This window comes from Candoia aspera, chromosome 5 (genome assembly GCF_035149785.1).
Source record: "Candoia aspera isolate rCanAsp1 chromosome 5, rCanAsp1.hap2, whole genome shotgun sequence".
Classification (NCBI taxonomy): Eukaryota; Metazoa; Chordata; class Lepidosauria; order Squamata; family Boidae; genus Candoia; species Candoia aspera.
Window position 1 is genome coordinate 98397650 of NC_086157.1, and position 15025 is coordinate 98412674.

At 37.2% G+C, this 15025-nt stretch overlaps 1 protein-coding gene across 1 annotated transcript in view; it reads right to left on the reverse strand.

Annotated features, from left to right (window-relative positions):
• ATM (ATM serine/threonine kinase) overlaps positions 1-15025 on the reverse strand; it is a 78847-nt gene that overhangs the window by 50966 nt on the left and 12856 nt on the right. Inside the window, exons 8-19 of the mRNA XM_063305809.1 lie at positions 14298-14467; positions 13832-14203; positions 11668-11862; positions 9640-9735; positions 8487-8712; positions 7080-7205; positions 6060-6185; positions 4985-5074; positions 3542-3710; positions 1074-1273; positions 336-418; positions 102-257 (exon numbers count right to left, since the gene is read on the reverse strand). Coding sequence (XP_063161879.1) covers positions 102-257; positions 336-418; positions 1074-1273; positions 3542-3710; positions 4985-5074; positions 6060-6185; positions 7080-7205; positions 8487-8712; positions 9640-9735; positions 11668-11862; positions 13832-14203; positions 14298-14467 — 2009 coding nt within the window. The remainder of the gene's footprint in view (positions 1-101; positions 258-335; positions 419-1073; positions 1274-3541; positions 3711-4984; positions 5075-6059; positions 6186-7079; positions 7206-8486; positions 8713-9639; positions 9736-11667; positions 11863-13831; positions 14204-14297; positions 14468-15025) is intronic.

A 15025-nucleotide genomic window follows, 5' to 3' on the forward strand; every position in this document is an offset into this window, starting at 1 on the left:
AAATGTTTAGGAAGCATATCATATTATGCATTCAGGAAGATCTTCCCTTCAATCTTTCGCTAATAGGGAATAATTTGCAGTTGAAATTACATTTAACCTACCAAAATGCTCCAACAACAGTTAAGACTTGACACCGAGCTTCTCTTAAATCTTCAGAATTTGTACTGAAGGTTCCCAAAATATTGACCACTGGAAGAAGATTATGTAGTATTGCTGAGCAAACATCTTGATCCCGGCGATAAAAGGAACATATCTTCCTACAGGAAATAACTAAACATTTGTATCTCAAAATATAAATAGCAAATTAATTTTATTAAGGAAGATTATTTTCTTACGGTAGAAGCTTGAGTAATGAGACAACATAATCTTCTGGCAAGGGGTTTTCTCCTCTGGGAAGTTCCTTCAACAAGACTAAATACTAGTACAAACCAGAATTAAAGACATAATATCAGAAAAAAATAGTCCAGTATTTTTGTTCAACTGAATGAAACAAAATTATACTGTGTTTATATTCAGCACATATATATCCACAATATAATTGTTTTATATAATATAATAGTATATTATTACTCAAAAAAGTATGATTAACTGCTTTATGTACCAAAAAGAATTCTCCAGTTTCCAACATTCATATTTTTAAAATACATATATAACTCTGCACAGTGATCCAATACCCTCTTGATTGGATAAGGGCAATGCGCTCTACACGGGTGCCTCTGAACCAGGTCTGGAAGCCGGATCTAGAGTAGAACATAGCTGCTTGATTTTCAAGAGAAACAGGACCGCATAACACCAGATCTGAAACAGCTGCCCTTATTACCTGTGAGCTATCAGGCCCAATTTAAGCTGCTGAAATTAGTCTATAAAGTCCTAAACAGCTAATAAACCAGATATTTACAAGGTAGTCCCCTGCCAATTTTATTGTGATGGCTTTATTTAAGATTGTGTTATTGTTTTCTTGTCATTCTGAATTTCTCTGAAAGGCTGGCATAGAAATAAAATAAATAATAAGTTACAATTCAACAGCATTTAAAAACAGAGAGCTACGCAGAATATTTCATCATTGTACTCACCACATGCAAATGTAGAGGTTTAATAAAATCAAATGAATTTCCATCTATTAGCATTAAGAGTTTCCTCCAAATTTCGGAACATCTAAAGGGAACTGTTTGTACTGTAGCTGCGGTGATAGCTATACACAAGAACTTTAAAATATCAAGAAGGAGCAAATCCGGTTTTGTCAGATGTTCTTCTGATAATGGACTTTTGGCACCTGGGTAATATGATGAATGTGTAAAAGCTATGAAGACACAGCCCTCAAAACTTACAATAAATTATCTGTCAGGAAGCTGTAACCAACTGCATTTAACTAGAGCACTCATCTCCTCCCTGTTCCCCTCCCAGCAATCAGTACATTGGCTACCACATATAAAATAAAATGAATCTTAAGTTATAACAGCTACTACAAAAAATGTACTAACTTATCACTGGCATGGGAAGAATACACATGTGAATGACCAGCCTGTAGAAGTTTCAAAGAGCCAGAGAATTAGTGTTTATCAGTACCATGTTTATTTAGATAGGCAGCATTGCTCTGCTTTGAAAGTTTTTTTTTTAACTGAACAACTAACTCCTTGTCACCTCAGCCTTTTCAAAAACTGTCATACAGTAATTTTTATAAATGTTTCCGAAACAACACAACTGAGCCATGGGATGAAAGATACAAGGTCTTCAACCATGGGATGATAGGTACAAAGTCTTCCCAAAATCCTTTGTGTCCACACATCCTAGTTCCACCTCTTGCCTTGATGTAGCAGCTTGGCAGTTCTCACTGCCACTAGGGGAAACCTTTATTGGTGCCCTATCCTAAAATCCCAACGTATGAAAGTTATAAGAGCCCCACATCCTATGCGCCTTGGTGAAAGGTATCCTGTGCAAGCACCAAGTCATGTCTGACCCTTTGGAGGGACGCCACTTTTGTGACATTTTCTTGGCAGACTATAGTGGGGTGGTCTGCCATTGCCTTCCCCAGTCATCACCTTCCCCAGCCAGCTGGGTGCTCATTTTACCAACCTCGGAAGGATGGAAGGCTGAGTCGACCTGAGCCAGCTACCTGGGAATCCAGCTTCCGCTGGGATCAAACTCAGGTCGTGGGGAGAGTTTTCGGTTGCAGTGCTGCCACCTACCACTCTGCGCCACACGAGGCTCTAGTGACTGAGTTGTGCCTTATTGGCAAGTAAAAAAAAAAAAGGAAAGGAGAGAATATAATTATTCCTTTTACATTTTAAATAGTTACAGAAGAATCACTAATGGAGAAAGTTAAAATATAGGGTAGCTCATATCACAGAAAACTTCTTAGAGAACCTCCAATAGAAAAAATATGATAAGACTCTGAGCAGATTCCAAAATGATGCTCATCTGCTCTTGTTTAGAAGAAGCTCTGTAAAGAAGTGTCCGTTTACAAAAAATACACAAAATTGAATTTGGATAAGGACAATAATCACAAGTACAGGTAGTCTTCACTTAGCGACCACAATTGGGACCAGCGACTCAGTCACTAAGCAACACAGTCGCTAAGCATAAAATCACATGATGGCAACTGGAATTATGACCTTGCATCCCCTTTGGCCACTAAGCAAAGCAACATAGTCACTAGTGAAAAATCACATAATGGCGACTTATGATTTTACTTCTGCCTTCTATACTGTACAGTATTAACTCTGCTTGTTGCAAGGGAAAATGTGTGCAGTTGTGAAGTACACAAATGGTGGTCATGTGACTGAGGGATGCTACAATAGTCATAAATGTGTGCTGGTTGCAAAGCAACCGAATGGTATTCACATGACGGCGGGACATTGCGATGGTTGTAAATGCAAGGATTGGTCGCAAAGTTATTTTTTAGCACCGTCATAACTTCAAATGTTGCTGCAAGAGGCAGTCGGTAAGCGAGGACTACCTGTACAATAAATCAGGCTTAAGCTCAACATTTTTCTACTGCTCTAGAGAATAGATGACCCTTGGAAAAGTTAATTCTGTGCCAATTTGTTATGAAGAAAATCCTTCCTCTAAACTCCAAATTTAATCAGAGGTTAGACAAGAGTATGAGTTCTTTCCCCTTCCCCCACCCCAGGACAGAGCTTCTTGCTTGCCTCCCTCCTGCTGGAGAACTACTTTTTCAAAGGAAATTGTCTCCTATCTGGAAAGATAAGGGTTGTGAGGATCTCTTCTTTTGTAATGTGCTGAAATAAGCCCCTCTTCGTAAGAAGATCCTGCTTGACACAGAGGGATGTATACTCCCTGTCCAAGAAGAAGCTGTCAATCTTGTGAATGCTCCATGGCATCACAGAAGGCTTTATTTTATAAATTTTTATATAAATCATTGCATCACGATAATTTCCGATGAGGAAGTCTGCTTCAAGTACCTGAATTATAATTCTTCACTCCCCAAATTTAATTAATTAATTAATTTTAATTTCAAAACTATTTTTTGCTAAAAACATTCAATTCCCACAAAAATATGCACCAAACAGACTAAATATACCTGTCAAGGTGTGCAAGTCTCCAGCCTCATTCACTTCACCAACTTCACTAGACTTATCATCAAACAGATCAAAGACTGTTTGGTTTCCCTCTTCCATTCTACTTTCTTCAGGAGAATCTTCTATTAAATCCACTTCTTCAGCTTCACTTGACTTTCCAGTAAAAAACATCTAACAGAGATATTTATTCATACCATCTCTCTTATAAAAAGAGCAATACATTATAATAAATATATAATATATGATAAATTTATACGAATGTGATTTTTATGAACTTAAGTTAACATCCATTTACCCCTCCCCTCCAAATACCCCTGGATAAAAGCTAGACAACATTATCTTTTTGCTAAAATCTTCCTTCAGTATAGAAGCTTCACTTCCATGTGTTCATTAATGTTTGAATTTGGCTCACTCCTTTTTACAATAAGGTTTCCATAAAATGTGGATGTTTGCTAAGAAAGACATCTTGGAATTCAGTAATTAATCTAGTAATTTAAGCAAAGCAACACTAAGTTTTTCACACTGGCTTTGCTTGGCTGGGAAATTTACATAGGAGCAAATCTCTGCTCAGTTCTTTTGTTGTTGTTTATTCATTTAGTCGCTTCCGACTCTTTGTGACTTCATGGACCAGCCCACGTCAGAGCTTCCTGTCGGTCGTCAACACCCCCAATTCCCCCAGGGACGAGTCCATCACCTCTAGAATATCATCCATCCACCTTGCCCTTGGTCGGCCCCTCTTCCTTTTGCCTTCCACTCTCCCTAGCATCAGCATCTTCTGCAGGGTGTCCTGTCTTCTCATTATGTGGCCAAAGTATTTCAGTTTTGCCTTTAATATCATGCCCTCAAGTGAGCAGTCTGGCTTTATTTCCTGGAGGATGGACTGGTTTGATCTTCTTGCAGTCCAAGGCACTCTCAGAATTTTCCTCCAACACCACAGTTCAAAAGCATCGATCTTCCTTCTCTCAGCCTTCCTTATGGTCCAGCTCTCGCAGCCATACGTTACTACAGGGAACACCATTGCTTTAACTATGAGGACCTTTGTTTTCAGTGTGATGTCTCTGCTCTTAACTATTTTATCTTAATACCTGAAGCCAACATGAAATTAATATGACTCCAGCTTAATAATTGTATGAGAACTAGTGAAAAATTTGATTTTGCTTTCTATAAAACTATAATAAGCTATTTATAAGGATTTCAATTATTAACTCTTATGTGCTGCATACTTTGTAACCAATCACTTGATGGCTGGTGGCAGAAGTATAGTTACTGTAATTGAGAAAATAGTCATAGGTGAGACTGTAACTGCAGTTTGCTAATCTACCACTTGCCAGCGATAAGTTAATTTTGTTTCTGAGAAGCAATGAAGTGGCAGGAGAGGAAATGCAATTGTACAGTTCCTAGGAGGAATATAGACAGTGAAAAAAACTCACAACGGATCTACTCACTAGATGTGTGCAGATACTTGCAAGATCATTCATCAGCTTTGATGTTAACAAATGCAAGAAGATGCCGGTCAAACTCTTCTTGGGGCTATTCTGTTGAAACAGAGTAAGAAGAATGAGAATGAGAATGAGAATAAGAGATAACGATGGCACCCTCTCTCCTGGGGTTCCAGAAAGCCTTGAAAACCTGGCTTTGGTCTCAGGCCTGGAGTTCATTTTTATTATTTGTCCAATGGCTCCTGTTTTGTTTCGTTTACTTTGCTGCCTATTATTATTGTTGCTGTTGTCGTCAGGGCTGTCTATTTGATTTAATGTTTTTAGCTGTTTTTATGTTTTCTCTAGTTTTGTACACTGCCCAGAGTCCACTGGAGTTGGGCGGCCCATAAATATAAACAAATAAATGATGAACAATAGAAGACATATTAGTTATAAAAGAATATCATGAACAATTTGGTTTTTCCCACTGTAAAATAATCTGCAGGCACCTGTAACCAGTTCCCCATTCATCTTGTAATTTTAATTCAGTGAGAAAAGAACACCATTTTCCTTTAAGGTCAGTACCATGCTGACAATACTTAAAGTTATAGACCCTGATTAAATTTCCTTTAATGAACAGCAAATGTCCCAGGTAAAATGCAAATGCCCCAAGTAAAATTACCCTGGATAAAGACTGCAAGTATTATTAAAAAGTAACTTTCAAGCTGTATGATAAAACTTAAAATAAACTGCTACCTGAAAAATAAGGACCAGTTTCAGAATCCATCTCTTTAAAGGCTGTCTAAATTTCACTGAAGTCAATCTGACTGATTCAGCTTCACAAGAAATAAAAAAATACCTAGCCATTTAAAGTCTTGTAGAATCAGCAATTTGCAAAAGTCTCATTGTGCACACTGAACTAATAAAGTATTATTTCTATATTATGTCAAACAATATTTCCTTATTTTTCTGCAAAATAACTGTGAGTATGTATACATGGACATTCATATATAACTAAAATGAACAAATTTATCTTACAAATAAGTGACCTTCACATGGAAGCAACAGGCATAAATACAGAGATGCCCTACAAATGTCTCACCTGGGTACAGTTGCATAAACAACTAGTGCACTGCATTATTACATTCCGCAATGAAACAATTTTAGAATCCTCATTTAGCTTGTTTTTAGCCTGAGAAATGCTTTCACCCACATAATGAAAACAGAACTGTAAAGGAAAAAAATAAAATGATTTAAGACGTTTCATCTCAGATATATAGATACAGCAGAGTTTCTCAACCAGGGTTCTGTGGAACCCTAGGGTTCCACAAAAGGTCACTAGGTGTTCCTTGGGAGATCACGATTCATTTAAAAAATTATTTCAAATTTGGGCAATTTCACATTAAAGAGGTAACTTTCATTCTTTATTTTTAATTTAACTACACTGTTAGTGCATATATACAGGTCTACACATAAAACGAATATAATAATTGTGTAACTTGTGGCCTATATTTGAATCTGAATGTGTAGGGGTCCCTGAGGCCTGAAAAATATTTTAAGCTGCCTGCATCTTGCAACTTCCTGATTGTGCTTTTGGAAGCTGGCAGGAAGTTGCGCTTAATGACTCGTGATCCTCACTTAATGATGGCAGCAGGGACTGCCAGGATTGCCACCACTAAGCAATGTGGTCACGTGACATTGCACTTTATGACAGCATCGCTTAGCAAGAGAAATTCTGCTCCCAGTTACTGTTGTTGAGCAAGGACTACTGTAATAAAAATATGTGCACCCTCTTAATGCTCTCCAAAGGTTACAACATTCCTTGATCTCATTTGCAAATTCTTTATTCCTACAGAGCAATCTTGTTCTTTTCCCACCATTACCCATCCTGAAGATAAAAGAAAAGCATACAAATAGGAAGACTACAAAGGACAGAGAAGAAAAACTATCCAAGATGAAGGCAGAAAATGAATTGTAAAGAGGATGAAACCTGAAGGATCTCATATATTAAAGGCATCTTCATTATGATTTTTGAGATTATATCATGGAGATTAATCACCATATGAATGCCTCTTCATATCAACTAGGAGCAATTACTTTAGCTTAAGTCAAAAAGTTCTACCTTAGCTTTCTGAAAAAGATCCAATTTACATGCTTCTTCTTCTGTAAGAATGCCAGCATAACAATAGCATCCAAGAACACCAGTCAAGATGCTGGTACAACGCATCAGAATTTCCATAGGTATGGTCTGAAAAATAAATGAATTGCATAAATCTATTTAAAACTTTATATTAATTACATTCAACAACAGTTATAATTTAGATAATCTTTTAATAAATTATAGATTGTTGAAATACAACTGGTAGTCATGATGCATTTATTTTTGGAGTGTGTTAATTCAGACTATCACTAATGTAAAACATGTAAAAATAAAACTGAGCCTACAAGCTTAGAAGTTATAAAATGATAAAAAACATATTTACTGAAAGACAGAGCACAGTAAAATATATATCAGTGTTACCAAAAGTACTGATTTCTCTTTATACACTGCATCTCTGTTGCCTTGAGCAAACACTGTTGCCAGGATCCTGCCTGCTAAGAGGATATAAAGCAAGGAAACAAAGATATTCAATCCTATTGCTTGTGCCCCTGCTGTAATACAATTTCCTTTTTTCTCCTTGCACAATTTCATCACCTTTCTAGACAGAAGGACTCTAGGCAGAAGGCACACTCTGATCTAGGCTTCTCCACCTATTCCCTCCCCTGACGGCTGGACTTCGACTATATCCATCACACAGAGTTTGCAGCATCAACTAAGGGTTCACCATCAGCATTGTAGAGATACTTAAATCGTATGATTCACCCACAGTGCAAAATTATCGATCAAATGAGCATTTGCACTATGGTGAAATTACATGAAGGTCCCAGTTCATTTGACGAAAAGTAGAAAGTCTTATCATTTCTCCACCATAGTGCTGCAACATCACTACCTCACCTCTAATAAACAAATGAAATGGGCAAATCTTGAAAATGCAAACTTCAGAAATAGATACTTGAAGAGCAGCCCAGCATAAATTATTATCTATTTCAGGGGTAGGCAATATGTTGCCCCTAGGCATCTTGCAGGATGATTTTTTAAAAAAAATTAATACAATTAATAAATAGAAAGCGGCAGGCTGCAAAGCAAAGCATTAGCCACTGCCATTATATTTCCTTGCATGAGGAAATGGACGTGTTTAGTCTTCCTGGGGCTTAGTTTGTATTTCAGGTAAACAAAAGTTTTCTGATCCATCACGGTCACCCATGTCTGTGGACAGACCAGGCTCTCATGGTGGTCCCTTGGCAAATCCACTTACAACATGCTCTCAACTTGCCAAACGTGCTCCTGGCTTAGAAAAGCTGCCTATCCCTAGTCTATTTTATTAATTTTACTAATCCAAAGTCTACTCACAAATATACAGGAGACAAGTCAGACTTTAATAACCCTGTCACAATGAACAAAGAACCCCAATTTTCTTTTCTGGCTTACCTCAAGAGAAACATTGCTAAGCAGCTGCTCTGTCATCATCATAAGGTCATGTTTTAAGGTTTCTTCAAGCTTCTGACTGACAACAAGGCTGGAACTAGAAGGTTTCTTTTCTGATACCTCATCTGCCGTATTTGTATAAATATCAATTTCATTGAAGGTTGTCTGCAGGTAAAAAGCTTCAATTTCTGAAAGACCGGTTTCTTCTTTCTCTTGGATATGTTGCATGCTTAATAAAATAAATTTTATTTTCATTTATTTATCACTTGTAAATGAGCATCCAGCAATGGTTAAACTCCCCTGCCACCCAGAAAGGCAGGAATCCTGTGATCTGTCAGGTTGGTACATGAAATTTGTGCAGAGTTCAGAGTTCAATATACTTAGGCCCAAACTGGTTAGGAAATTGATGACTCAGTCACATTAAACTAGAAGCTCTTTTATTATCTGTGTCCAATAATTCATTTTAAACTTGCTTTGTGCAGATATTTTAGTAACAAAAGGAATGCAAAGTCAGTATAACAAAGAAGGTGATCAAGGCTGAAGTACAGTATATGGCCAGAGAATAACAGTGACTCAGGAGAAGACAAGGGCACAAAGCTAAAAAATAATGTTCAGCCATAATATGGTTGGTTGGCTTTTAATTTAACATATCAAGTCACTATTATGGTTCAAAATTTTATACAAATAGGATCTCTATGGCATGTTTGATACACCATAGTTAAAAATCCTGGTTGAGAGCAATGTGTATAGAACAGAGAGGAGCTAAATACCAGACAACCAGTGTTAGGTAGTGTCTAAAGTGTTTGACTGTGAATATCTAACTATTGTAATTATCAGTAAATATATGTACTCAATACACATTTAGGACTCAATCAACAGTCCTAAATGTGTATTGAATATATACATTTGTGCAAATCTGCATCTGTATCTATATATCTATTTGTATCTACTATAAATGATTACCTGCAAATATTCTGATAGACATTTATATACACAAAAGTGAAAGCATGGTAAAGTAAAATGCAATCCCTGTCATAAAATCTCTGAAGGAGCCAATATTCCATTAATTCTTAGCTCAAATATTAGATATTTGAGATATTCAAAAATATATTCAAAAATTAATTTGAATATTAATTAAAAAAACTTTAAAACATACCATTCTGATGCATTGTGGAAAAATGCCATTGCTGCTCTACAATTTTTCATAGTCAGACTTACAAGGATTTTCTGTAACTCTAGCTTAGGAAAGTCACTGAAAAAAACAAAAAAACAGAACAGCATACTTTCATGATGCAACATATCAGTATTTTTATATGTTTAAGTACTGCAATTTTAATAGATTCAATAAAGGATGTGTATGAAGATCTAATTTCTCACTGTGCATCAAGTATTTCAGTGGGAAGTACTTACAACATCACCTCCAGCCAAGTCTTTCTTAAAACAATCCATCTGCTATTGGACAAAACATAATTTAAACTGCTCACTAAAAGCACTAACTATTAAGCTAAATATTTTTGATACATCATATGAAGGCAAGAGTAATGCAAAAAACCCACGATGCTTGGAAAAGTCAATCAAAGAGGCCAAAAGAAGACAGGATGGCTGGAACACATGTGTCAGGGTAGCCTTACTTCGAATAAGGCACGGACTCACTTAGAGGGTCTAAGGATTTCCAAGTTTATTGAAGCAGAATGCATACGGAGAAAAAGACGGGAATGCGGGTGTGGTAGCAGGGTGTTTATACCCCGTTGGCGGACCCTGTCCTCCTCCACCCCCCATTGTCCCCCAAGCCGGGTCCGGATGGGTGATTAGAGTTGGTATGGGTCTGACAATGGGCGATTCGGGCAATCTCCGATGTTCCCCTTTGTCTCTTTGCCTCCGTCCGGTGCAGGTGCGTCCCCCGGGGTAATGGGTGGGTGTTCCCCCGATCTGTTAATGGTTTCCAGGTCCTGTCCGAGGTGCGCTCCTGTTGTCCTGGTGATTGATTTTATGGGTTTGGGTGCTTAAGGGATGATGTATGTGTTTAAAGGATAGTGGTTATCCCTTCCTCTTTCCTGATGTGCATGTTCCCCGTTGTGATGCACTTATGCCTTGCAACGGGGAACATGACAACATGTGATACAAGCAGGAGCTTACAAGAACTCAAGGAAGCAGTTATTGTAAAACAATCCTGGAAAATGATGTCCATCAAGTTACAAAGAGCTGAAAACTGAGGGGGAAAGTCACAGTTCAAGAGATTTAGATCTCTTCACTAGGTCCTGGACTGAAATATTCTCCCCAATTCCAATCTGTTGCCAAATATGTATCAAAATATGAGATGTCTATTAGATTACAATGAGCTAAATAATATCCTTTCTTTTTTGCTGGATAATCAGGAAAAGGTTACACTCAACATATATGGGCTCCAGGTTTCTTAAAGAAAGCATACATCCATTGTTGGTACTAGCTATAAATGTCCCAGTGATCATTTCAACATACTGTTCTGCGCCTCTCAGAGTTCAAACACCTTATATCCTTTTCTCTGTGAAGTGTGTTTCTCAGTTACACAGAAGAAAAAGAAAAAGGATACAAACTGTTAAAAGTGCAGAAAACATTGAGCCAAAAGAAAAATGAACAGAAAAAGGAAAAGTAAGATAAAGCAAAAACAGAGAGGGGAGCTTGAAGCAGCCAGCTCTTTCCTGATTAAGGCAAGGTGGGAACTGGAGCGACATTTTGCAGCTACAGAAGAAATCTAAATCACACAACCTGTCCTTCGTGCTTATAGGAGTTTTCATCTACAGTATGTCTGGATACTTCCTTAGAAGTGGAAAATATTAGATATTCTTCATAAAGCATTATGTATTTAAATGCCATTTAATAGCAAAACAACACAGAAAGCAAACTGATCTGAGACATATTTGTTCTGCTGAAAGCTCTTACCAAAATGTAGATTTGAAGCCTTATTTTTATATTACTTTTCTAAGCTTAACTTCAAACCAATTATTTGTTACAAGTTGTTAAAACATTTTTAAAACTAAGAACATTTTAAGACAAATTGATTTAAATTCTAATCCACTATGAAATTTCAGCCAAGTAATGCTCTAAACTTACTTACCAAACTCAAATTAAAAACAAACACAGAGAAGTTTGATTTCCTCTGATGAACAACTAATTCTTTTCAGGTTGCTTGATTTCCTGGGCATACCTGCACAAAACTGGAGGGAGCTCACTGCTGTCTTCCATAACTTCCTCCACATAGCAGAAGAGAAGCCATTTCAAAACTCGTTCTTTTAGCGTACGAGCTGCATTTCCTTCCCAATCATTTTGAAATGACCCGGTTTTCAAAGTTTCTGGCATTTCCAAAGCTGTCATTGCTGATGCCAAACACTGAACAGCAAAACTAACAAATAATAACAACAGTAAGTACAAGCACTTGATTTACAGCTCTAGTATTCATTAAACATCACCAGGGAGTGAATTCAGGTTCCAATATCCTTCTCCCCAAGGCCAAAACCACAGCAAATTTAACTAGGATATCAGAATTGATATGGTAACTGGAATTTGAAATGGGTCCGTAATATGTAATTAAAAAGGCATGTGATAAAGAATGGTTATATTTACTTATTTATATTTCAAATTTCATCACCACCCATCTCACTCAAAGAGCAACTCTGGGTGGATAATACAGTTAATACAGATATACAGTAATTGTCAACAGTAGTTAAACTTATCAACTCTGCTAGTCTCTCCAGTGTTCATGCTATCTGGTGAAGGCATTAGGCTAGGAGAGATCAAATTAAAGCTAATCAGAGAAGGTTAGGGTAATGTAACAGTGTGAAGTTAGTGAATGCAAGACTGGAAAGGGGAGAGAAAGTGTGTAATATTAACCATACTGTAGTTAAGGTATCAGGAACACAGCAAGTGAAAATGTAGTTTCTTAGTGGCTATGTAAAATATCTGAAATCAGCTGTTTTGTTTAGTTAACAAACAATGGTTAAAAAAGCACAAAAAGCAGTGTGACGCAGTGTGTGAACCCAGCTTATGTTCTTTACTATCCAATCGGTAATTCATTATTTGACATAGATCACTCTTATCATTCTGTCACCCCTTCCAGATAGACCAGACTAGGACACCAACATGTAGGCTAGTACTACTTTTATTGTAAAACTTTAGTAACAGAATCTTGCAAGTCTGAATGCACTTCTCCCCTCCCTTCCTTTATCTTCATGTGAACTAAGGAGGGGCTTGTCTGAGACATTTACTCACATTACATTCTTGGCCAGGGGTCAGGCCCATTTTATCTGACCGTTGCCTTGGTAGCAGCTCTTCCTCCCTTCACTGCCATTCCCTCTGCCCTCTAGATCTACGTATTGTTTTTAATTCTTATATTGAAAAAAATGGAAGTATCTATAACAAAAAGTTCTCATATAATTTCTTCTTATCTAATCAGTTTTAAATAGCTACACAATTCATTGTTTTGTGTCATGAAATGCCCCAACATAATTTCTAGCAAAAATATTAGTAGAAATCTATCTAAAATACCACCATAATTATACAGATTGATCAGAGATCCAAGCCTACCCAGGATTGGCCAGAAGCTAACTTTCCAGATCTTATTTTATTCCCAGATGTGATACATGGATTGATAAAAATGGGTGAAGCTAAATTGCATAGGTAGGAACTCCTACTCCTAAAAAGCTCTTCTTCCCAATTTTTTACAATCTTCCCCTTCCCCACTTACGGAACAAGTTTTCCAAGATGTTTAAACTACTTAAGGGAAGAGTGGCAGGGTGGGAAACTCCCTTTCAGCTGGAATTTCTCTGATTCCAATCCCTATTAGTGTAACAGCACTGACACAGATATGTTTACTCAGAAAGTTTCCATTAAGTCTCAATAGTTTTACACAATATTCTTGGGTTACAAACTGGTATGGGTGAGTTCACAGAGCACACAAAGCCAAATCCAATTAAACTTCATATTGTAGCATGAAGTATGATTTAGGCTTATAAGATTGCATCTAATTTAGATAAATGATTAAAATACCCAAATTACTCAAAAGGGGTTTCCAACAGATGAGTGTGTGTTTCTGCTAGTACTAGTTAGAAAATAGAACTAAAGACTGAAAATAATTTGCTAAATACAAAATTGACATAGCCTTAACTAAATTTCTAGCACTTGTAGTGCAGGGCAGACAATCTAATAATGTTGCACGTTTTGAATTGCATCTATCGTAATATTTCATCATTGGCCAGAACAGATGGAGAGTTGAAACTGAAAACCTCTGGAGGGCATGAGTTGCTTATCCTAGTGTACTACTTTGCAATTAACATACAATTAATAGTTGAGATTCAAAAAGAGTTCCATTTTACCTTGATGGCTTGCATACGGAACCTGTAAATATTCTCCAAATTTCTCTGTCCGTTGTCATTAAATTTCTTTGAAGTATGACTCCAAGCAATTCAAAGCTTTCCATTTCAGTTTGTCGAAGGTTTAGACTACGATCTACCAGAGAACAAATTCTGGACCATGTTCGCTGCAGTTCTAACTTCTGTGTGACATTTAGATCTATTTTTTGGCTTTGACACAGTGCAACCTCTTTAAGACATCTTAGTACGTAAGGGGTCCGCTCTCCTCGACGCTGCTGAGGTAATAATTGGTAAAGTATATTAAGCAAATGAGCCAGGTCATTGTCAGGAAGGCTTCTGGGGTACTTAGATACTAATCTGGTGGTTATCTGCAGCCTTGAAAACAAAATATCAAAGATCATTAAGAGAAAGTGAATAATTGACACTTTTCAGAAATAAACTAAAATACTTTTCTTTCATTCTTATTTACCAAGGTATGACATCAAAACTATTCTGTGATTTTTGCAAGTGTTCTTGAATCACTTCCCAACCTAATTCAATTCTCCTACGTTTGGATGGTCCTTCTCCATCTCCAGCCTCTCGCTGAGTAACTGCATATGTCTGGGTTACCTCCAAGACTTTGGTGTCTTCAGTAAATACCTTATATTAAAAAATGAGACATTTAAAGAATTAAAGAGAAATCCTGTTACATATTTTACATAAAAATGTGCAGTATAAAAAAATTAAGATTAAAATATTGTGTTTTCAAGATGCAAACTGACAGTCCAGAGATGGGCTATCCATGGTCACTAGGTGAACCCCAGCTCCAAAACAGTCCCTAGAATATCTTCAGATCACACTGGCAAATTTAAATGTGTGATGGAATGTGAGGGTGACCTTGGAAGACAGGGGAAGAGATGCTGTCTAGGGGACAATCAGCTAAAAGAGAAAGGAACCTGCAACAGAGTAACGGCCAGAGAAAGAAACTTAGAAAGGACCTGCCCTAACTACTCAGGTGGTAAATAGGGAAGGTGGGAGGTTTGTACTTTCAGACTTGCTAGATTGATGTCAGCCCTCCCAGGTAAACCAGACAGGAAACATGACTAGATGAGCTAATTTTACTTTATTGTAAGGCTACATTAACAGAATCTAGCAAGTCTGAAAGTACAAACTGCCCGCCCTCCCAGTTAAGGAAAAGGGATTGCCTAACTGTGCAAG